Source organism: Podarcis melisellensis (genome assembly GCF_964234715.1).
Source record: "Podarcis melisellensis genome assembly, chromosome: 1".
Taxonomy (NCBI): Eukaryota; Metazoa; Chordata; class Lepidosauria; order Squamata; family Lacertidae; genus Podarcis; species Podarcis melisellensis.
In genome coordinates, this window is record NC_138528.1 from 47,262,248 (window position 1) to 47,287,087 (window position 24,840).

At 42.2% G+C, this 24,840-nt stretch overlaps 1 protein-coding gene and 1 long non-coding RNA gene across 16 annotated transcripts in view; one reads left to right on the forward strand and one right to left on the reverse strand.

Moving 5' to 3' along the window:
• Positions 1-24,840, forward strand: part of LOC309364806 — a 142,648-nt gene that overhangs the window by 51,991 nt on the left and 65,817 nt on the right. The gene's annotated exons all lie outside the window — the stretch shown is intronic.
• Positions 1-24,840, reverse strand: part of RAD51B (RAD51 paralog B) — a 366,487-nt gene that overhangs the window by 21,397 nt on the left and 320,250 nt on the right. For 7 of the 11 annotated variants that reach the window (XM_081901846.1, XM_081901854.1, XM_081901847.1 and 4 more), the window contains one exon: positions 14,736-15,262. The exons of 2 other annotated variants lie outside the window; for them this stretch is intronic. In XM_081901846.1, the coding sequence (XP_081757972.1) occupies positions 15,132-15,262 (131 nt within the window). In that variant the 3' untranslated portion in view covers positions 14,736-15,131. Of the gene's footprint in view, positions 1-14,735; positions 15,263-24,840 lie in introns of those variants that run through there. 2 more of the 11 variants (XR_014165844.1, XR_014165845.1) reach the window with 2 other exon arrangements.

The following is a 24,840-nucleotide window of genomic DNA, read 5'->3' on the forward strand; positions in this document are numbered from 1 at the left end:
ATAGTGGGGCAAAAAAATCCTAATTTCACACATACACTCATGGGGTCTGAATTGCTGGTGACTGACCAGGGATGAAACACCTTAGGGCTGTAGGGAAGAGGTCAATGCAGATGTCAGCCCAATGTGTAGCAGCTGTGAAAAAGGCAAATTCCATGCTAATAAATGTTAGGGAAAGAACTCAAATAAAACTGCATAGGAAATAAAACTCTGGCTCTATTGAAACACCTTTGTTGTATTTCTTAATCAATACTGTTTTGTCTAGAGTAAAAGAGAAGAAATTGCAAAGTAGTCGAGAAAAATGAACATTTTCTCATTGCCAACTTTCTCCTTGAGTACTCGCTAAACAGCCCAATCCTGCAAACTGCTAAACAAATGCTAGCAGCTAGGGCTGTCAGCTGGTTAAAGATTTTTAGCTGATTATACAGTGTTAAAATTTGTTAGTTATTAATAGATTGAACTTGCATAAATTAATATATGTGAAGTGAACACTCTGAAGTTTTAATCTTAGGCAAGGTGCCATATAAAAAACTAGGATGAAGCATCCTAGGTTTCTCAGTGTTTCCAAGTGAAAGTCAAATTAGTGATCAGTCATGCTCTATAAGCTGAATGCTTTAATTTCTGCATACAATGGTCTTCATCTTTCACTGCAATATGGGAAGTGCCCATATTGCACTCGCTGAATGGTTCAGATACTGTATGTGCATGTAGCAACATGTGTAAGGCCCATTTTGGAATGAACACTGAAAATACACAATATGAACGCCATTTGGCAGGGCAAATAATAGAATCATAGAACCATAGAGTTGGACGGGAGCACAAGGCTCATCCAGTCCAACCCTCTGAAATGCAGGAAACTCTTGCCCAATGTGGGGCTTGTACTCATGACCCAAGATTAAGAGTCTCATGCTCAACTGATGGATGGTATGATTATGTTTCATTCCAGATATTAACAGCACCTCAAATTTATGAGCTCCAGTAATTATGATTTATGAACCAAGCAAAGCTTCTACTTAATTTAGAAAACAGGCAAAGCCCTTGCCCAATTCATGAACTCTGAAATACTCCCCCCCATTCATAAAAGGCTTTACTTATTACATGGTTTAAACAAATCCATTGCTGCTCTCATGAATTAGGCTGAAGCGCTGCTTAAATCATGCACAAATTTCTCAAATTAGGTCAAAGCACAGGCCACTTCCCGGAAAACACAATATTCTTATCCATTTCACTGGTTAAGTGGTTTTACCCATTTACTGTTAACATTTAATGTAGCATAATGAAAACTTAAGTATTTGTGAGGTTAAAGACATTTCCCTTTTCTTGCCCTGGCATGTGAAATAGTAGCACACAATGTTTCATGCAGCAAAGCAAGATTACCATCTTTGTTGTGAGTTGTTCAGTCCTCCACTACAACTCAGTGATGCATTTGTGTTGTATACATTTGGGTTCCCTTAGAGGGGAAAGCATCTCAAGGAGATATAATTGCAAAGAAGCAGGATTTCTAAACATACACTTCTGTGTAGCATGTAGGCTCTTAATCACGTTTCCCCTTCTGCATGGAAGTGAATTGGCATTAGAGAGCCCTCAGAGTCCATGACAACCAATGATGTGGGGAAATGAGGACAGAGAGACAAAGCAGATGGGGAGTGGAAGGATATGACGGTCTACCCAGAAAACTATCTGTCAGTGCCCTGGGTCACAAAATATTTATTATATGTGTACCCTGCCATTCCTTCCAAAGGAATCCAGAGCAGAAAACAACAGAGGAATAAAACAATACAACTGAAAATGAAATATGAAAAACAATTAAGAACATCTAAAAACCTTATCTCCAATGGCCTGGTTTGCACATAATGCTAAGTTATGGTTAAGATTATTCATACTTAATGTTAACCATGGGCGCCAGCTCTAAGGGGCCCAGGTCCCTTCAGTGCCCCCAATCAAATATTTGTGGGGGCTCCCCTTCCCAGTTGATAGGCATTGTTGCCTTTCTTTCTTTTCCATGTTTGAACTTCATTTGCCAACCAGCTCTGTTAAGGAACTTGTAAAGGGTTGCTATATTGCAAGAGAGCTGGCATTGGGCAAAAACCTCAAACATCATTTCTGACAACCCTTGTGACTGGAGCAGAGAGAGAGAATGCAAACTGCTTTCTCCACGGGGCGAGTTCATGGAGCTCTGCTAGGACAAGAGCGGAAATGGCTCCTGGTTGCTTTTCATTAAAAAAATAAAATTAAACTAGGACTCCTCTCAATTAAATCCCTCCCAAATTCACAATTTCAACCACATCAGACACACTGTAAGAGCCAGGGGAGGAGGGAGAGGTTTATTTTTTGCTGTCCCTTCTTCCTCTCCACTCTCCCTCCCATATCACTATCATTGTCTGGGTCCCCCCAATATTTTCTTCAAGTGGATGCCTCTGACCGCAGTTAATAAACCATAGTTAAAGCTGGGATGTCTGGCAGACATTCACTTAAAACTTGGTTCATTGTGTTCTTCACTCACCCAGGGGTGAAGGAAGGCGTCGTGACACCAGGGGTGGAGGTTGCTATGTAGGGCGCATGTGCTGCAGCCGCAAGCAGAGGATCCTGGCACCATCCGTACGGCGCTGGAATGGCGGCACCAGCAAACCGCTACACAGCGCATGTGCAGCTTTGCTACCTACGGCGCCGCCGCACATGCACTGTACTTAGCGGTTTGCCAGCAGCGGTGCTCCAGTGCTGTATGGACGGTGCCAGGATCCTCTGCTTGCGGCTGCAGCCGCGAACGGAGGATCCTCCACATGCGGCTGCGGCTGTGTGATGCGCCGCCATTCCAAGCTCCCACGGGGTGACTTCTTGTCACCCCCGCAGACATGGCACCCGGGGCGCACCGCCCCCCCTTGCAACGTCACTGCACTCACCACTCTAGCTTTTGAGAGATGAAGGCTCATTGACTATTGTTAAGGCAGCCTGAGTTCACATGTAATGCTAAGATATGGTAAATTCTAACTAAGATTTATAAACCAGCAATAAAAACAATAAAAACCTGGTTAATGAGAGACCTTTAACCATAGCTGATAAACCACAGTTAAGCTGCTTGGCTGAGTTCACACGTAATGCTAAGCCATGTTTTAATAAACAATAGTTAATAAACCAGGATTTAACATTATGTACAAACTATGTCAATATTTCCTATTTGAGACAGATCAGTTATGAAATGTTGAGTTTGGGATTCCTGAACCATTATTTGTCAGTTGAATGTACCTGAATCCTCAAAACTGAAATTGAGATTTAAGGTTGGAGAAATGCCTCACAGATCCTGCTTCAGAACTGTCAGTATTTGCAAAACAAGCTGCCTCCCACTCAGTTCATGGAGACAAGTACCTATGTCCTCTCTGATTTTCTTTGTTTGCATGTGAATGAGAGAGAAGTTAGCTAGAGCACAAGATTGTGAAATAATGAGAGCCCTGCAATTAAAAGACCGCAGTCAGATTTTATTAAGGGAATTTTGCATCAGGAAGCTAGCCAATATAACAAGTGCATATAAAAATCACCAATCATTGCTTTGCAACCTTGTATTCACAGATTAAGCATGCAAATCACAATGCATGTAACACATACACAGATTGCAAAACAAGTAGGAACATATCCTTCCAGTAAATGAAGATAATATCTTTCCCCTGCCAATGAAGTTCAAAATAAAGATCCCATGAAATGCACTGAGGAATTCTGTCTCACAACTGTGGAACAACCTTCTTCCTTGGACCCCTGCCAAGCTCTGAATAGCATTGCAAGTATTTGTTTGGGCAGGTATTTGGTGCCAAGGAAGGGAGGGAAGGATTAAAAAAATATATGTATCAATTGTACTTATTTGCCCATCTGGCGGAGAATAGGACCTGAACCAATGGATTCAGGTTACAAGAAAGGAGAGTCCAACTAAACATCAGGACTAAACATCTGGCAGTAAAAGCTGTTTGACAGTGGAACACACTCCATCAGAAGGTGGTGGACTCTCCTTCCTTGGAGGTTTTAAGCAAAGGTTGGGTGGTCATCTGTCATAGATGCTTTAGTTGAGATTTCCACATTACAGGTAGTTGGACTACATGATCCTTGGGGTCCTTTCCAACTTTACAGTTTTATGATTCCATGACGTTTGTTTAATGCATTGTTTCTAACTTGGAGCTACTTGGGACAAGGTAAACACACAAATTAAATAAAAATACACACATCCATGAACTCTGCAGCCTTTGCTTTTAGGGTATTACATAGCCAATCCAAATTTTTAAATGAAAATCTATGTGGCACAGAACACAGTGCTCTTTTACTGACTTTTCAGGTATAGGTGATTAGGATAAGATGGGCATAGAGGGAGGAGATCATTATAGCCATCTTCAGGCATTCAGGGCAGATGCATGTGGGCTTGAATGTTTTGGAGGCAAATATGTGTGGGTGTTTTGGGTGAATATGCTTTACAGGGAGGATTCTGAGCACATTCAGCTGACTGTGTTTAGAATACTGTATGTATTTAGAGCTTCCCTCTCAACATGGGGAGATCTGAAGCACAACAGGCATTTCTGGAGATGTGGGGGGCAGGGCAGGTGTCCAGGCCCCTCTGCCCATGCTGAATCTACACACATTTAGGCAAATGCCTAAATAGGACTACTGGGAATAGCGATGTGGAATGTGGAGTTGTCCCTCCTGGGAAAATACTTGGTTTTGACTGTCAATACCAGCATCTATATTCTCATTACAAAGCAGTTAGGGGGAAAACCATTAGAGGGGAAAAAGTTTTAGTCGTAAGGGAATTTCTTAACATTCATTCATTCGTTCGTTTTAACGTTTTAGCATAAATAAACTTAGCAGAATGTCTATTTTTTTCAATTCCAGTGAAGGCTTTTGTGAGAAGTAAAGCTGTAGGAACTGTTTCTTTTTAAAACAATCTCCTCTGCTGAAAACACATCAACATTGCCCATAAGGTTTGGATGTTGTCATGGAGTCATTCATCCACATAAAGGCTGAAGATATGTGATATACTCCCAATTTGCCCTTTCTTTCACAATGCACTAAGATCCCTTCGTGTATTTAAATATGGGAGTATCCTTGTCTTCCAAAGCATGGAGAGGAAACAAATGCAACCCTCCAGCCTTCTCTTTCCAGTCTTCAGAACTCTTATTGCATCCCTCACTGCCTCAGCTCTTCAAGTGCTTTTGCCTGGCTGGAATGTATCATTAAACTGAACAGAGAATAGAGGTTTGTGTCTTTATACAAACCTCTTGCAGCCTACTGTTGAAAGGTAAGAGTCACGTCTGTATCCCCACCAAGATTTGACTATGGCCTCACCTACCACTGCCATTCTGCCTTGGAAAGTTGCCCACAATGGAATGTGGCCCACCGTCTGAGAAAGGTTTTCCCACCTCTGCTCTAAGAGTTATTGCCTCTAGAATAAGCAAAGCTCATGGAAACTTCCTTTCTGCTTTGTTCACACCGAGGAGGGATTTTGAAGCACAGTCTCGGAAATGAACCAATGTTTAACAGCAAGAGGGTTTCTTGACTACTCAGTCTTTTCTCCTACAGCACCTTTGCTTAAAACCACATGATTATCATTTGATCGGCTTTGACCTTCCTGATGGGTACTGATTCACATACTCCAAAATCTCTAACCATAATACCTGCAGAAGCAAAACAAAAAAAATTCCTTCCAGTAGCACCTTAAAGACCAACTAAGTTAGTTCTAGGTATGAGCTTTCGTGTGCATGCACACTTCTTCAGATACATGCACACGAAAGCTCATACCAAGAACTAACTTAGTTGGTCTTTAAGGTGCTACTGGAAGGAATTTTTTTTTGTTTTGACTATGGCAGACCATACCTGCAGAAGCAATTATTGATAAGGGTGAATGCATAAGGCTGTGGATAACATAGGTGGCTCAAGGCTTAAAATTGGAGTAAGGATTCGGTGTTTCTGTTCTTACTGGAGCAAGGCAATAAGGTTCTTCTTGTAGCTTTGGGCTGATGTGTTCTCAAAGGCCCCTGAGACTGAAATCAGTCTTACCAGACGGCTCTGGCCATGTTAAGATTCAGATGGTCATGTACTTCTTTGGAAGCCTTTGATGTAATTGACTGATTAACCTGAACTATCAAATGTTTCAGTAGTGTTAATTTATTCAATTGCTATTTTCTAAAATAAAAAGGGGGAGATGTGTGGACAGTGGCATTATATGGTTTAGTAACTAGGGTGGCACTGGACCTAGTTGCAACTGAGTGGAGTCAGGAGTTTCTTGTTGCAGAGAGACACAAAGTTTTTGTATAGCTTTTTTGTTTTCCAGACTCATCACAAATAATGGTTTGAAGGCACAACATACAATTCCACTGTTGATACCAGATTTAATCCTGTCATCTGCCTGGATAGGATGGGAAACTTATTGGGAACAATATATAAACTGCTATAAATATTTTGGAGAAATAACATATATGTGTAAAATAACTAAATACATGTTATTGGTTTTTAAACTAGTGTAAGATTTCTATTCATCAGTTCCAATGAGTGCTCTCAGACTTTATTCTTAAGAGCTTGTGATCTACAGATAACATTTACTAATGGAAAAGTAAAAATTATTTAACTTAGTATTCTAATTTCTTCTTGTTTAAACAAGTCATCCTCTCTACTGCATTAACTCCTGATACATATTTAAAATATCACTCCATCACCGCACAGCTTCCTCTTTACTAGACCAAACAGGCCCAGCTTCCCCACTTTCTCATGAAAACTTTTCAGACTTCATTTGAAACTGTAAGAATAGAAAGTAGACCCTCTGTTGGAAACAATGTAAATTTGAATTGTATATTCTAGGCCACAACCATTCTTCTTTAATGAAGAATGACCTACGGAGAATTGCTTTTATTGCTGTTCATATGAAAAAGGCACAGTAGGAGAGGCTGGTTCCTGTTTCATTTTCATTGCCCATGCTGCCAATTTCTTCAGAAAATGCACCCGTTATTTGTGTGTTTTAACTGCTTCCAGCTGGTATTCCATTCCTTTGACAATTTGTTTTTGTGAGTCTGTGGATATTTTTGCACATGAATCTTTACTCACAAGCATTGGCATAGCCAGGATTTTTGTTGGGGAGAGTGGCAGGCCTTTTGATGGGGCGGGGCCCAAAACCTCAGTTAGCTATGTCTTTTTATTGATTTATTATTGATTTGGAGGGGCAGCTGCCCCCCCGCCCCCCCCTTGACTACGCCCATGCTCGCGAGAGAAGGATGCATTGTAGAGTTTGTAATCTTAAGACTGTTAAGTTGTACTTGTGTATGCATATTTCACTATAGGTGCCACTGCATCATGAGTGTTCGAATACTGAAACTGTTGAATAGTTTTCAGTAAGGCTGCTAAGATTTTTGGAACAGGGTTCTGAATTGTCAGCAGGACAATATTTGAACCGAAATAAGCTTTTAGTGAATTTCAGCAGCAAATGATGAACCCATAGATGTTGTACTATTGGACATTGGAGCTTTCTTTCCTTTTGAGGATTTACTCATTGGAAGTACAATGCATGTCAGCCAATGGGGTAAAAGGGAGTAAAATCTCAGGGGACTGTGCATGAAGTCACTAGACATAACTCAAGTACTGATGTTCTTGCAAGAGATAAGTCAGGTACAAAGGGGAATGGGCAAATGAAGCTTAAATAAGCAACAAAGAGAACTGTAAAGCTAAGCAATCATCTGCTAAATACTCTGCTCAGGCTGGCCATCAGGCCTAATTAAGAAAACCTTCGAAAGGGAAAATAGAAGGTTCAGTTGGAAAAGCTGAAACTCACATATTCTGTCATGTGAGCTGAAAGCCTTTTGGCAGCTGTAGCTCGGAATTACATGGGAGTGGGAGGGAGCAGCAGCTATACGTGTGCAAATTAAGCCGAGGAGTACACACTGCACATGAAAAGGAAAGCGGACTCTATTATGAAGAAACAATCTTGCAGTTTTGTGAACTACTTTCCCTTTTTCTAGAGCGGTAGGCTTGTTAAGCCTGTTGAAGCAAAGTGTCCTGCAGCATCTTAAAAGACTGTTAACAAATTCAGCATTGCACTAGCTTTCATGGGCTGGAGACAGTCATATGAAGTCTTAGTAAGCAAATGTCAGACCAAACAAAAAGCGGGGAAATAGCAGGAGTCTTGTGACACGTTAAAAACTAACAATTTATTATGGAAGCTTATGCCACGACACAATTATTAATCTTTTAATGTGCCACAAGCATCAAAATTTTCAGCAAGGCCCAGTACTATGTTGGTGGCCAGCAGTGCTATTTTTAAAAATAAAAAAAGAGGTGCCAAAACTCACCATGAACGTCTCCTTTGTTCTCTTATAATAGCAATGGCGCCCACCTGAGGGGTGCTGGAACTGAGTTCCAGCTGAAAAACAAAGCCCTGGTGGCCAGCATTATATACCGACAACAGACTGCTCCACTTAGCAGTTTGGCCGCTGCATTCTGCATTAGCTTCAGGACCACCTTAAGGGCTGCACCACATACAGTGTTTTGCAGTAATCCACTCTTGAAATACAGTGGTACCTCGGTTTAAGAACAGTCCTGTTTAAGAACGATTTGGTTTACAAACTCCGCAAAACCAGAAATAGTTTCCCGGTTTGCAAACTTTACCTTGGACAAAGGACGGAAGCCAAATGGTGGAAGGGCACCGGCAGCGGGAGGCCTCATTAGGGAAAGTGCGCCTCAGTTTAAGAACGGTTTTGGTTTAAGAACGGACTTCCGGAACGGATTAAGTTTGTAAACCGAGGTATTACTGTAATACTGATACAGTGGTACCTCGTGTTACATACGCTTCAGGTTACATACTCTTCAGGTTACATACTCTGCTAACCCAGAAATATTACCTCGGGTTAAGAACTTTGTTTCAGGATGAAAACAGAAATCGTCCTCCGGCGGTGCAGTGGCAGTGGGAGGCCCCATTAGCTAAACTGGTGCTTCAGGTTAAGAACGGACCTCCGGAACGAATTAAGTACCTAACCTGAGGTACCACTGTACTACTAATAATAATAATAATAGTACAATTCCTAGCAGTGAAAGGCTGACAGTTAAAGGACCAAATACTAAATCTTGAGCTTGCAGTAACAACACCAGCAAGGGAATGGCCCCAACAGAGTTGAGCACTTGCCTCAAAAAAGAAAAGAGCTTGGCAGCTACAGCTGCAGTTGCCAACCTTCAGTCCTGGAGATATTATGAGAAGTGTGGAGCGATTGCTAGCAGCCTACATGGATTTGTTAAGGGAACTAAGCTGCTCTGGCATGTTCTTGTTTGTCGATGTTATTGGCAGGGGAATGTATTAGGCATAATTATTTTGTTTCACACCCAGGCTGGACATTCTCATTGCTACCTATTGAGAGATGAAGTCTCTGCTGGCTCTGTATGTCCACAGCTGACAAACAAATCAAGGCCAATTTATAGGTAAATTGAATTTCAATTACTGAAGTTGATACAGTTGATACAAATCCTTCTGGAAGTTATTCACTAACTTGAGGCTCCTAATCAACACTTGTGACATCTGAACATTGAACAATGTTACCACAGAGGGACACAGAAACATGTTGATTTTTAATTATTATTTTTTTAATGCACAGATGCAAGGCAAATCTTGGGGGCTGTGCACACTGCTAGGATCTAGGCTCCAACAAGACATCCCATCAAGTAACACATTACATCTTTATGTGAGAAATGAGACAGGCCCTTTCCACAAAATCCCATATCCCCCATCGTGTTTAGGACTCTTGGTCTCATAAAAGTGCAAGCAACTTAGTATGAAAATAAACTCACTGTATAGCAGTGACATCAAGTGCAATTTGAGGCTGTGTCCCTTCCCCTTGCACTCCATTTCACTTCTTTGTTGTTTATTTTCCCTCAGGACAAGACCTTTTATTTATTAGTACTGGATTTCATAGTGCTTACATCTGCCATCAGATCACTTTGCAGCTGGATCCTCTTCAGTACATTTATTTATTTATTTATTTAAAAATGTTTTTGTTTTTTTATATATACTGTGGGGAGACAGTTTTGTTCCAGAGTTTGAATATTGTTAAAATAAGCAGTGGAAGGAAGAATATATTATCTTCAAATGCCTACCACTTTTATCAGAGCTTGTAGCAAGGATAATGATACTAGGCTCAAATCTTTGGGCTTCAGGATCACAAAGATAGGGCCCAATTTGAAAGCAAGTCGAGTTGTGGCCTGTACTTTGACAGCCTTTGTTTTTGCTCTTTGTAGGTGCAAATTGTCAGAAAACTGCAATTTCCTGTTCAAACATGCCCTCATCTTGCATGACATTAGGACTCTAAACTTTAGAGCAGAGGTCAGGGGTCAGCAACCCTTTTCAGCCATGGGCCGGTCCACCTTCCCTCAGACCATGTGGTGGACCAGACTATATTTTGAAAAATAATAATGAACAAATGCCTATGCCGCACAAATAACCCAGAGATGCATTTTAAATAAAAGGACACATTCTACTCATGTAAAAACACGCTGGTTCCCAGACTGTCTGTGGGCTGGATTTAGAAGGCGAATGGGCTGCCTACCCCTGGCAGAGGTGATAAGGACACAGGCTGGAAAGCTTGTGCCTACAGCTGAGATGAAACCTGGGACACCTGAACCTGTGAATTCACTCTGGCCCCTTGGGCAGCTGGTTCCACTCTGTAAGGCAAGTGTGCCCTAGAGTTCCGGGGAGACGTCACAGAGCTGCTATAACTATAAGATCTGTAAGATTGCCCTCTCATGCCTTCTGGAGCTGTGCTTGTGTTTTCATCTCCCTTTTTTGGTGCTTCCTTGAAGCAGACTTAACAGAGGCCCTAACCACCTTGGAAATAAAGCCAGCAAGCCTCAAAGATGGCCAGAAGCAAAGGTGCTGTGTTTCTCCCAAACCGCTGCACACCAGGGAATTTGTAGCTAGCTGTGCCTGCTACTTGCACTGATTTCTTAAGGCAGAAGGCAAAGAAGTGGCCAGTTAGGCAATCCTGCTCAGAATGAGGGTTGCAGGACTCACCAAACAGAGCAGAGCTGGTTGGAGCAAAAAGATACAGTGCACCAAACAAAATGGCACTCCTTTTTTGATAGTTTTGTTAGGAGGCTTGCCAAACTTCCTGCTTTAAATTTTTTTGCCGTGGCCTAGTGGAGAGTCAATCTCTGGCTACAGTCTTCTCTCCACTCACAAGAAATGGATAGTGGACAAGGGAGGACAAAAACCTCACGAAGGTTTTTGATTGAGATTGGGAGAAACAAATGGAGGAGATTTTGTTTGGCTATTTGAAGAGGAACAGGCACAGGAATGAAAAGCTGAAGAGGCAAACCACTGGGACATCCACCATACAGGGAAACTCAGAGGAGTCAGGAAGGAAAACACAAAGAACAACCCAGACAGCCCAAGACACTGGTCTTCAACTGGTGGGTCGGAACCCACTAGTGATTTATGGACTGTGGGTCACAATAGGAGCACTACCACCATGCAACTACATGGTAACAGATTAAGAAATGTGTCCCCAAATGCATGTTTGGGTTAAAAGTGGGTCCTGGGTATGAAAAGGTTGAGGTTGAGGATGCAGTAGAGGAAGAAAGAGAAGAGGAGACACAAGAAAGAAGAAAACACTAGCAGATCACTTAAAATGCCCAGCTAAAGGATTTTCCCAAGAGAAGAAAAGACCCAACCAAAAACAGCAGGGTAACTGAACGGCAGAATGATTCCACCCCTTAAAAGAGGAGGCAAAAGGCCTCGCCTGTCAGGTCCAAATGGGAAGTGTCACCCTCACAATAAAATGTTATCCAGCCTAATAGAGCCAAAACATGTATGCACTGTACTGTAAACAGACTTGTACAAGGCTTACAAAGCATGCTTCATGGAAACGACAAACAACAAAGCAGGAATGACAAGCAACAAAGACTGTAATGGACGTTTGTAGATATGGAAGTAGCCTTAAGATTTAAAATGGGGACAGAATATTGTCTAGAATCTGAGGCATGGGACTTAAAGGGGGTGGGGAAACTGCTTTTCTTCCTTTTCTGCCAAAAATCTGCCAACAACTTGGTGTAATTTCAAGTATCTCACTCAGTTTCTCTATCTTTAAATTATTTTATTTACAAAGCAGTGAAGGAAGGGATAAAACTTTAAATGATGAATGTTTATAAATATACCAGTCCCTTGGGTGAAATATCTCCAGAGAAAATGACAGAGGAAAATATTTAAGAGCTTTGTCCTTGCAAAATCATTATGTTCTGACAGTACAGGAGAATCTAGTTAAACAACTCTTGCATTGTAGAGGTTTTTGTGTGTGTGTTTTAATTTTACGTACACTCTATACACATTCTCTCTTTCTGCCCTCCGCCCCCTGAAGATTTTAGGCTTACACAGACCATGGTAGTTCCCCGGAGACCTAAACATCCTTCTGTGGAATTTTCCTTGCCATTCAGCCTATTGTGCTACTGAAAGGTCTTGGAAGTAGGCATGTGATCACTTGGGGGATGGGGGTGGGAAGAAAAGGAAAGGAAGAACTTCTGTGTCTCTGAATACTTCCACAAAATATTCACTGGTTATCTAGTTCAAAAGATGTTCCTGCTCTATCCAGTTAAACAGTTAAAGGTAGGCTATGCCATCAAAACAGGAAGCTCCCTTTTCCTTTAAGTTACTCAACCCGTAACACAGAAGGTGGGGAGCATTCCCCCATTCAAGAACTAATTTGCATTTTTTAAAAAATAGGGGCTCAATGAAACAGAATAATGCAGTTGGTAGCTGTAGCAACAAGTTCTTTGTGACTGGAGAAGACAGCCAATGTGAAGATATGCTTCAAAAAGATTATCTTTGGATTGACACTATCCTGTCTACGTGTGCATTAAAAATAAAAACTTTGGCTCTATTGATGGCTTGAAAGACAAAGAGAGATGGTTTCTGCTTAACTAAATGGGTTTGTGCCGAGTAACGGTCATGTGATGATATGTTGAGCTCTTTAGCATGCACCGAATCCTCCCTCCCTACTTGAGTAAAATAATTTCTAATTCATTTCAGTGAAGGGGCAGTTCTGTGTTTCCTTTGTGTTTCTCTCCACTAAAATGGATGGGAGTTAAATGAATGTTTAAGTTACTGTCTTAAGGTAAAGGTAAAGTTACCCCTGCCCGTACGGGCCAGTCTTGCCAGACTCTGGGGTTGTGCGCCCATCTCACTCAAGAGGCCAGGGGCCAGCGCTGTCCGAAGACACTTCCGGGTCACGTGGCCAGCGTGACATTGCTGCTCTGGCGAGCCAGAGCTGCACACGGAAACGCCGTTTACCTTCCCGCTGGTAAGCAGTCCCTATTTATCTACTTGCACCCGAGGGTGCTTTCAAACTGCTAGGTTGGCAGGTGCTGGGACCGAGCAACGGGAGCGCACCCCGCCGCGGGGATTCGAACCGCTGACCTTTCGATCAGCATGCCCTAGGCGCTGAGGCTTTTACCCACAGCGCTACCCGCGTCCCCACAGCGCCTTACTGTCCCGAAATAGCAAAACTGTCCATTCCTCATCATTTTGAGAATACTTGGCACCTAGACAGTAGCCTAGCCAGGCTGAGTAGTGGAGATATTTCTCCAAGAGATCTCATCTTAACCATGCTATCTCATTCTCACCTTGCAGTTAACTCTCACCTACCAGCCAGATAGATTTGGCTTGCCTTAGGCCGGGACTGAGGTTTTGCTCTGCAGGAAAAGCCTACTGATATGGCCAATTTGCAGTTTCCACTTCAGCTAGGAACAAGTTGCTCTCTTCTGTAACAACCCAACACACTGACTAGTGCCATGGGTAGGCAAACTAAGACCCGGGGCCTGGATCCAGCCCAATCACCTTCTGAATTTGGCCTGCGGACAGTCCGGGAATCAGTGTGTTTTTATATGAGCAGAATGTGTGCTTTTATTTAAAATGCATCTCTGGGTTATTTGTGGGGCATAGGAATTTGTTCATTATTTCTTTTCAAAATATAGTCCAGCCCCCCACATGATCTGAGGGACAGTGGACTGGCCCCCTGCTGAAAAAGTTCGCTGATCCCTTGTCTAGTCCTTTGTAAAAACTAGTAGCAGATAGACTGTTTACACTCCCTTTGCTTTTTTTTACTTCCGTGACTGAAGTACGGAAGACAATGTAGTCCTTAGGTAGGATATTGCCTGGCCTTCTTGCGGTGTGTAGGTTGGCACCTGTGTGCTTAACCAAAGTGAAAGAAGCAATCTAAGTGGATCCATTTTAAAAGCAGGTATCTTTCCATCTGAACTCTATTGTAACATGGCAGCTAAAAAAGTTCTCTTAACATCATCTCTGCCATAAACCTACTAGGTGACGAGCCACTCTCTTTCTGCTGCATATCTGCAATATGGGGAAGATAATGCCGATCTACTATACAGGAGTGTTGTAGCAGTTACACCAAACTAATATTCATGAAGTGGCTATTTGTTACTGTGGTTATCGTTAACTCATAGCACATTGACTGCTGGACTGACTTTGCCACCAAAACGGGTCTTCCCTTCATGTCCACGTTTTTCTGCTGGTGAGATTCAGGATGACACCACAGCTGAGTGTGGCTTGGATTGGCTGGATGTTCCTCTGCAAAACAGCCATGTGAATATATCCTTCCTCTCACGTATGGGCAAATTCTGTCATTTTTTCCTATTAGTTTGGTATATCCTTTAATAAAGCAAGATTGGATGACATTAGCTAATATTTGTATAGTGCTTTGAGAACGGAAACCAAGTAGTGGTGATTCATGTTGATCTTTTAGATTTTATTGGTAATGTGCTATGAAAATCATGCCGTACACATTTTGAAGCATTACAAAGTTCACTGCAGCTTCTCAGATCTCAGTAGATGAGCTTTTGTTGCATCAGACAAGAGATAGGGATCAATATAAAATGTACAGATAAACACACAACTATTAACTGAAGAAGGAAGTCGAGTGTACTACTTTCCAATATGCAAATGTTAATTGAGGAGAATGTGTAAGATTACAGACTCCGGAGTTCGTTATCTATTTAGAAAAATCTAGTAGCCATCATATGGAACAGTTGCTTCAGACCAAGAAATAGTATTTATACTTATCAAGCACGTGTTCCCTGTTCCAGCTGCTTGCTGTCCTACATATGGTAACTGCTGATGTGTACTAGGGAGTCTCACTGGGGAAACTGGATAAAGCCATTTCAGGTTCATTTTTAAAGGTGTCTTTCCTCACTTTTATGGCTTGCAGCACTGGACTTGTTCCTTCCCAACTGCAATATGGCTGGTCCTTTTGATCTGAAACATACAAGAAATAAAACAACATGATGTACTATGCACAACTGGGTTTTTGAAAGGAAGTTTGAATGATGACATTTCTGCCTACAAAGAGATACTAGATTCTTGGCCCACTCAGAAATCAACAGCATACTGTAATGAATTTTCTTGTGTTAGCTAGTTTTCATATGCTTCCTTATCTATCTTCTGCTTTTGATCAATGCATTATCATTTTTGCAAAGGCTGATCAACTGCTCCAAAGGCTTAAAACACCAGATCACTTGGCAGGGAGTTCACCTGAAATAGCATCAAATGAAATGAAAATGAAAAACTAGAACTGTGTTGAACAAGACACTTTGTCCATTTTGCATGGCTGTTCTCTTCAACACTTTTGGCAACCTATACTTGTAATAACCTGATATAAGATGAATATATTTATTAGTCACTCCGCCCCCCCCCATGAAACTCAAGGCAACTTTTAAAAATGAACATTCAAACCAATGATAAAACAGTCCCAAATACACAAATAATATATAAAATAACCAGATCCAACTCTATCCCAACCTGCTAAAATTAAGACCCAAAGGCCTGTGTGAATAAGAATGATTTTGCTAATGCTGGCATCAGGCATGTCTCCCTGGGGAGGGTACTCCATAAAAGAGAGACGCCACCACTGACTGGCAACCCATATGCTATAATATGCAAGTCAAACTATATTATTATAATTGGCCTCACACCAGGCGCCAAAGTCAAGGGGGATGCTTAGAAGTGCAAGCTTCTTCATTAGTCGTGGCATCTAGTATTAAAAGGGGTTAAATTCCACAACGATGACACTGAGATTAAGCCAAAATTTAGATATCCCCACTGATGATGATCTAAGCAACTTCTCTGTTCATGAGGCAGACTTGGTGGTAACTGGCACGTCTCTGTTGAAATGGATGAAACTTTGCTGATCTTTATCAGCTAAGGATGTAGACCCAGGTATGTTCCCTACATATCTCAGCTCCCAGAGAATATGTGCTGATGGCAAACAGCCGTCTCTGCTAATCTATCCAATCTCTGTATTAGAGATTTTCTGAAGGCAAAAGTATTTACTAAGGTTGCATGGAGCCAGGAGAGCTTAAAATTTTTTATCTTGCAGCCTTTCATCAAACTGCCCTGGTACAATGTTCGGTATTATAGGGTTTTCATTTACCTTGAATTTTACAATACTGGCCTGGTTTAGATGATAATCTCCCCTGGTCATCTCCCATGTGGAAGATTGCAACATCCTTCTCCACCCACTGGGCACAGTTGTCCTGACAGACATATGAGCAGGTTTCTATAGCATGTATGTGCATAAATCTAATGCACATAGGTCAGAGCAGTGTGATGAATATCTTAGATGGATAATCTAGGAACTGCCCACACAATCTTGGTCTGCACGTTGTCTTTTATGCATGATGATGCCCCGACCTGGCCACAGTGATCCATGTGACAGTCATCTCCAGGCTTGACTACTGTAATTCGCTCTACGCGGGGCTGTCCTTGAAGCTGTCCCAGAAACTCCAGCGGGTGCAGAATGCTGCAGCAAGGCTCTTCACGGGGTCTCTGCCATGGGAGCATATTCACCCAGTGCTTTTCAAGCTGCACTGGCTCCCGGTGGAGTACAGGATCAGATTTAAGGTGCTGCTTTTGACCTTTAAAGCCCTTCACGGCCTAGGACCCTCGTACCTACGGGACCGCCTCTCCCGGTATGCCCCACGGAGGGCCTCAAGGTCCATAAATAGCAACACCCTAGTGGTCCCGGGATTGGCTTCAACCAGAGCCAGGGCCTTTTCAACTCTGGCTCCGGTCTGGTGGAACGCTCTGCCCCATGAGACCAGGGCCCTGGAGGATCTGATTTCTTTCCGCAGGGCCTGTAAGACAGAGTTCTTCCGCCTGGCCTTTGGCTTGGAGCCAATTTGATTCCCTCCCTCTCTTTCTTTTTTCTTTTCCTTCTCCTTCTGCGATGAGGCTATATTTTAATATTTTAATGTTTCAATATTTTAATGTATTTTTTTTAATTAAGTTGTAATCATTTAACTTGTTTTTATTATTGCTGGTAAGCTGCTCTGAGCCCGGCCTTGGCTGGGGAAGGCGGGGTATAAACAAAAATTATTATTATTATTATTATTATTATTATTATTATTATTAAAATGTTATACTCATGCATGGTGGACTTGGAAGTGACCACTTGTGCTCTGGGCCCTTGCCCCTCTTGACTGATAAAAACTAGCAGGGAGGGGCAGCTGGCTGGACCAGGGAGATGCTTGGACAAAGTTCTTGAGTGGGTATCCAGGCACTGTTGGAGGAAACTGATTTTCTAAATCCATTTTAATTGGAGTTTAGGCCCAGAAACTACTTTGGATGCCTGTATGATGACCTCGAGTCAGGAAAGAGACAGGGGAAATATGTCCCTGTTAATTCTCCTCTCCCTCCCCAGTCCCTTTCAATACCATTGACTATTGTATCCTTTTGGCGAGGCAGTCCAAGTTGGGGGTCGGTGACACCTCTTTGTAGTGGTTCCAGTCCTACTTGGATGGTCATTTCCAGAGGGTGATTCTTTGGGGGAGTGCTCTTCGACTCCGTGCAACCTTCAATGTGGGGGTTGTCAGGGTTCGATTTTATCTGTTATGCTGTTTAACATCTATATGAAACCACTGAGGGGGGTTATCTGGAGTATTGGAGTACATTGTCAGCAATAAGCTGATGAGACACAGCTCTGCTTCTCCTTCACATCTGCAGGTGTGGCAGTGGCTGTGTTGGACCGTTGTTTTGCCTCAGTAACGGACTGAATGAGAGTCAACAGACTGAAGCTCAGTCCAGATAAAACTGAGGTACTGTTAGTGGGCAGTCCCCTAGACCAGATGGACGAAAGATTGCTTGCTGTTGATGGGTTTATACTGCCTCTGAAGAAGTGGGTACACAGCTTTAGGGCACTTCTGGACTCTTTGCTGTCGCTTGAGGCTCAGGTGGCCTCAGTGGTGTGGAATGCCTTCCATCAGCTTTGGCTGGTGCCCCAGCTGCATCCCTTAACTGGATAGGGATAGCCTAACTTCTGTTGTCCATGATGTGCCAACTCTAGGTTAGATTGCTGCTATTTGTTATATATTTCAGAAACTTTAGCTGTGCAGAATTCAGGCATCAGGTTGCTTACCAGGGCAAGATGTTTTGAGCATATTATACCGATCCTGGCTCGGGATTAGTTTCTGGGTCTAGTTCAAAGTGCTGGTTGTGACCTATAAAGCCTTCAACAGCTCTGGGCCACAATAACACAAGGACCACCTCTTCCCATATGAACTGATCCAGGCATCATCATCATCAACATCATGAATTTGTATACTGCCCTATACCCGTAGATCTCAGGGCAGTTCACAACATATAATTACAATATTAAAAAACAAAACAAAATCATTATACGAGGCCCTTCTTCATGTGCCTCCTCCACGAGAGGTCTGTAGGCAATGCGAGAATGGGCCTTATCTATGGTGGCTCCCCATTTGTGGAATGCTCTCTCCAAGGAGGCTCGACTTGTGCCTTCATTACATATCTTTAAACACCATGCAAAAATATTTCTTTTCAACCAGGCTGATTAACATTCTACGGCTTTTTGTTTGTGTGTGTGTTGAGGGGGGTTATTGGTTGGTTTTTGTTTTTGCTCTATTATGTATCTTGTATTCTCATTTTGTATTCTTCTCTTGTGAACTGTCCTCATATCTTCACACGAAGGGTGGTATACAAATTTAATCAATAATAATAACATAAGTGGGTCAGACATGTTGAGTGGGCAAGGGAGGAAAGCAATTGCTCTTCTCTTGCACAGGAGGCAGATCAGCTGAATTATCCAAACATGGCCAGTACATGGCCTGAGGTGCAGTAGGAAAGGTGACTGCCCAAACTTCCCTTGAAGGAAAATGCTGAAGCCTGTACTAAAGGTACCCTCTAAGTCTAAGATCATCCACTCACAGCTATCCAATCACTAAGGGCAGAATAGCAACCTGGAAAAGCATTCAGTTCTTATCAGGAGAAAAATATTCCAGGTGATAATGAATGACTGCAGATTACATCTCTTTGTTTGGAAGACAGCTTAGTCCAAAGAGAAATGTTTGCTACTAATAATTACACTGCAAGGTGACATAGACCTAGGCAAATATGTGCTGCAGCATGCTGGATTTCTTCAGCTGATCATTCAAACAAGCTCCATTGTAGTGCTGAAAAGTAAAGTTCCCCCAAGGCCCCCCACAGGGCAACATGCACCTAGATGAGCCCATCGCTATTGTTCAGGAACAAAGCACTGAAGTATGTCAATAAAGCTGGGTAAAGATGCTATTTAAATGAAAAGGCATAGAGTCACAGGGCCCTGTGGTGAATCTAATAGTGAAGCCTGTGTCCACTGGAAAGTTGGGGAGAGGGTAGCATGTGGACTCTGCAATAAGGAAGGGAGCAAGTGTGTTTAAAAATAAAAAGAGAAGCACTTGTCTTCTTTGCTGTCCTCTCAGCATTATCAGCCATATCACCAGCCAGTAAGACTATGAGATCATACTAGATTAACTAGCTATTGACCAAAGTGCCTGGAGTCTAGCAGCTAACCTGAAGCTTTCGCCTTGTTCAAGTATCGGAACTAATGTTTCAGACATATTGCTAGCACTGCCACTGCTAAGTAGGGATAGCTGTAGGGCAACTATAAAGCAAAAGAGGGATCAGAATTCTAGTCTATTAAAGAGTTCTGAAATAAGACTTTTTCCTATTGCCGAAACACTGTAACGGGAGTAACCTTAGCAATGAGCTTAATGTCCTCCCCACTGGAAAGTTGTAAAACACATTGTTTTTAAACACCACTGGGAAAACAACAACAACAGATTAACTCTGGAGAAGATTCCTGAGCTGGTTGGGCCAGGGAGAGAGAGATGAGAGGCAAAAATAGAACACAGGACTGCTTGACCTATTAGGTGTCACCCAACAGTAATTTATTATTGTAAGCAAGATCTCTATCAGAATGTTAACATTTGCTGTGGGTTCTGTTTTTATCTGTCTATGGAATAAAGAGGCTACTCTGAGATTGTAGAATAAGACGGGCTCAGTGACCTTTCTATGTGCCTCAGTTTGATTGCTCTAGCTACGACCAGTGGGGAAATTTATCCCGCTTCAATAGAGCCCATTAAACTACATCTTGCAAAACCTTTACCTGGTTATTTACGTAATTATTTTTTTTGCAACCCCATTCCTCTCCTCTGTTACAGTCAGCAACAAACTCAGAGGCATAAAAACCCCCAAACTTATTAAGAAATTTCTCTGATGCTGAGATGCGTGGCGTTTGGTGGCCGAGTCATAATAAAAGTATACTGCATGTGACCTAACCATTGGTTATGTGTATGCAATGACCTCACTCCCAAATGCTTGCACAAATGACAGTATGAGAGTAGTGAAGGCTTTAGCAGAGCAGCACAGCCACTTAAGCAGTTCAGCACTCTAAGAGAAAAAGCTTTCTAATTTCCCCACCCATGTGAATAGGAAAAGACTGCTCTGTTAGTGTTTTTCCTAATGTATCTCAATCCTGGAGTTTCCGAGAGTTATGTAGCATCTGATCTCTGACAGACTCACTTGCTGTTTACACTGAGAGGTGGTGTGTGTGTGTTGATGTATAAAGAGCTACTAGCCTATGGCTTGCATGGGAGAAACTGGTGCATAATATAGGTGGTTTGTGCCAATATAATAAGCTTGGATGTAAAGAAAACCCAGAGGAACGTGCAAGGTAAAGTGGGGACTGCACAAATATTTCAAGGTACAAATCATATGGAAATCTTGCCAGGATATACTCTAAATGTGTGCACAAGCCCTAAATGGTCTAAAAGTTTGGAATTTGGGCAACATAATAAGACTTAAAGAGGACCCAAGTGGAAAATCATTATGGAAAACCATATACAGGTGGATGGATCCAATGAGAAAATGACATGTGCTTTCTGCTTAGATGAAACATGTGGGAATTGGGGCATATGGTATTCACAAGACATTAGATACTGTCTATGCTAGATGATTCAGCACTTTTCCCCCTTTGGCTCAGCTCCAGCATAGGCTACAATGGCTTCTGAAGCCAATAGTCTTGATGCTTGCTTGGAAAATAAAACATAGAGTCTTTTGATGCTTGCTTTGACAATATGATAGGGCTGCCATACATCCAGATCTCAAAGGCGTAAATGACGTCCGGGGGAAATTTCCGAAATGTGGTGCTTAATCCTGTATCTTAGGCAAGTCAATCTTTGAAATAAATAAATAAATAGATAGATAGATAGATAGATAGATAGATAGATAGATAGATAGATAGCTCCAGAACTTTGGGGTTTCCTAAAAAGAATCTCAACAATTTTCGGGGTGTCCTGGTTTTTACTTTTTGAAATATGGCAACCCTACAATATGATGAGGGTCAAGGTGGCATATACAGAGTAGACAAAAGGAAAGGTGTTAGTGGCTCTTTCTAATTCATAAAGCTTTTCATACAGTGTTGCAAGCCCACTCTGAAAGGTTCCCTCAGCCCTCCGTGAGCACTGTGTACTCATGGTTTATCTTATCTGGAACATACTTGCACAAAAATGCAAGGGTTTGGCAGGGCTTAGGCTCTGCAGTGCGCACTGGAACAAGCCTGGCCCAATACCTGTTAGAACGAGGATTAACATTATCTGAATATTAAACCTGGCCCCATTTAGAAATGTATGAATAAAACACAAGCAAAAAATGGCACATTATCAAAAGTGTTTTATGTTAAGAAAGAAAAATGCTTCACCGCGGCCCAGCCTAATTTGCCTTCTTAAGGCACAATTCTAATCATGCTTACACAAAAGTCAGTTTGATCAAGTTCAATGAGAGTATTGCTAGACTGGAGTTTACACGTCAAGCCTACAACTCTTGCACAGCGCCCACACCATGTCATCTTTATCAAAATGCCAGTCCATACTCTTTATTTCCTTCTTTCCTTTCAGTTTAATCCAGATTTCCCTGTATATGGAAAATCCATTAAGTAAAAATAAGCTATTATACATCTCTAGTCACTGTTGGTGTAGAGGCTCATTAGTACAATTTTGTGGGGCGTGGGCAACAACAACAACAACAACCACAGCAAATGAAAGTGGATGCTCAGACCCGCCAAGTGTCTCTATTTTCCAGGGACAGTCCTGGATTTACAGTAGCTGTCCCACTTTCTGATTTGATCCCGGAATGTCCCGCTTTGCCTTAGGATGTCCCTATTTTCATTGGAGAAATTTTGGAGGGGATGGATGCTGCTCCCCTCCCCTGCAAAGCACAAGTCTCCATTTTGCCAATCGCGAAGCAAGATTGAAAACTAAGGGCTGGTAACATTTGCTTTTGCGCTCTTCTGGTGTCTTTCTCTGTTTGTCTTTATTTATTTAATGTGCTTGCACAAGTACACAAATACCTGTGTGCATGACCAGAATGGGCAAGTGTATTGAGGAGAGGGGCAAAATACACAGCATGGATACGTTCCTTCAAGCACCACCTACTGTGTGGACAGTAAGTGGATGAACAGCAATGCATATCCATAACTTGGGGGGGGGGAAATGTGTGGAAGTTAACATGCCAGTCGTACAAACACTAAAAACGATGCATTTGTGACACAAAGCCCTGTCTGGAGGTACCCTTGCCCCATGGTACGTGCGCTTAGGATCACTGCCTTAGTAAAAGAATCATTCAGCACAGTATATTATTTTATGTTTAATAACACTTTATTATAAATGTCTTTTTTCCATGATGTAAATATTCCACAATCTGGCATGGTTTTCCTTCCTGATTAATTATGCCATTTCCCCCTCCAAAAGTCTGTTGAGAAATTTGCTCTTTTATATTCCTTAATTCTTTGCACAAGTTCACGGAATCATAGAAAAGTAAAGTTGAAAGGGACCCCGGGGCCATCCAGTCTAACCCCTGCAATACAGGAATCTTTTGCCCAATGTAGGGCTCATACCCACAACCCTGAAATTATGAGTCTCCTGCTGTACCCACTGAACTATCCCGGTGCAGATTCAACATATTATTTTCAACAGTCTGCATGCTGTGGAAAAAAACACACAGAAAATACAGATATAAGCAGATGGTTGCTAGCTGTAAATATAATTCTAGTCATTTGAACTAAGATATATTAAAGAAGAGTTTGGATTTAAGAGGCATACTCCTGGATGGATGAACTGGTAACAAGCACTTGCCATTTTAAAAGCCCCACACAGACATGCCAGTTTTAAGTAATACTTCTGAGAGAGACCAGCTACTCCAGCAAAGGATTTCTAGGAGCAGAAATCAGGAAATAGTTAAGTAAAAGCAGGTGGAGCACTTTGAGAGCAAAGCAGGAAATAGCAGTGTGTCTGAATGCATTCAAAAGAATGTCTCTCCCCCTCAGCCTTTGGGCAGCTGCAGTGACTAGCTATCCACCCACGCCGCCTCCTCCTCCACTGCCCTTATCTCTATCAGCCCCTGAAGACACACAGTCCTGAAGGCCACAAACACCATTGGCCTGAGTAATCCTCTGCAATTCTGAGCCAGGCCCTGGGAGCATTAGGAGGAAGCTGCCTGGAAGGCAGAAGAAACAAGAGACCCACCCAGTGCATTAAGGGCTGAATGAGCAAGAAAACACCCTGTAAGTGCCAGAAGCTGTTCCTGAAAGAAGCTGCCTAAAGCCGAATGCTCCCAAAAAACAAAACAAAACGAATATTCAGGAAAATTATAGTACATTTGGAACAGGCTACTTTCAGTTTTACAGGGCTTTAGACGTAAGGAATCACTTTCTTCTAAAAAACAACGCTCTCTGAGATGGAACCCAGGAACTGTTTGTTTTCCCCCTGTTTGGAATATATTTTCTTTCTAATAACAGTTTAGCATGACGAATATTCATAGTCCAGTCGTACCTCAGCTCCCGAATGCTTTGGGAGTCAAACGTTACAGCAACTGAACGACTGAAACTGGAAGTGAGTGTTCTGGTTTTCAAACGTTCTTTTGGAAGCCGAACGTCCAATGGGGCTTCGAACAGACTTCCGGAACAGATTCTGTTCGACTTCCGAGTTACAACTGTAACTGATAACTGCTACATCCATCAGATGACAGAGCAGCAATTGCAGCAGCAGAAGCTCCCAAGTTCTAAATATCTTGCTTTCCCACCTCAATCCAGCTGTATTCATTGTAAAGTCAAGATAGCTGTGTCCCATTAGTATGAAATTCAATATGGGGAACCTACCTTGTGAGAAATTTGTCTAACTTTCAGAGAAAGCCAATTAAACATGGTTGAATTAGTGTAAAATTTTCGCTTCAAACTTCAGACATTCCACTGACTTTCTGCCCCCGAACACCAGTGTTCTTTTCTCTCTTTGCCAGCTAAGCTACTGTTTTTTAAAAAGAAAAGAAAAGGGTTATTGCATGGGTGAGCCTTCCATTGCTTGGAGGGAGGTTAACTTTATATTCCCAAGTTTTCAGGGTTTTAAAGCCCCCAGTTTAATCTGTCATTGTACTTGTCAAGGCAGGAGGCTACCAGGGCATGGATCCCTGTGAGAAAGCCATGCGGGTCCAAGAATGGCCACAGCTGG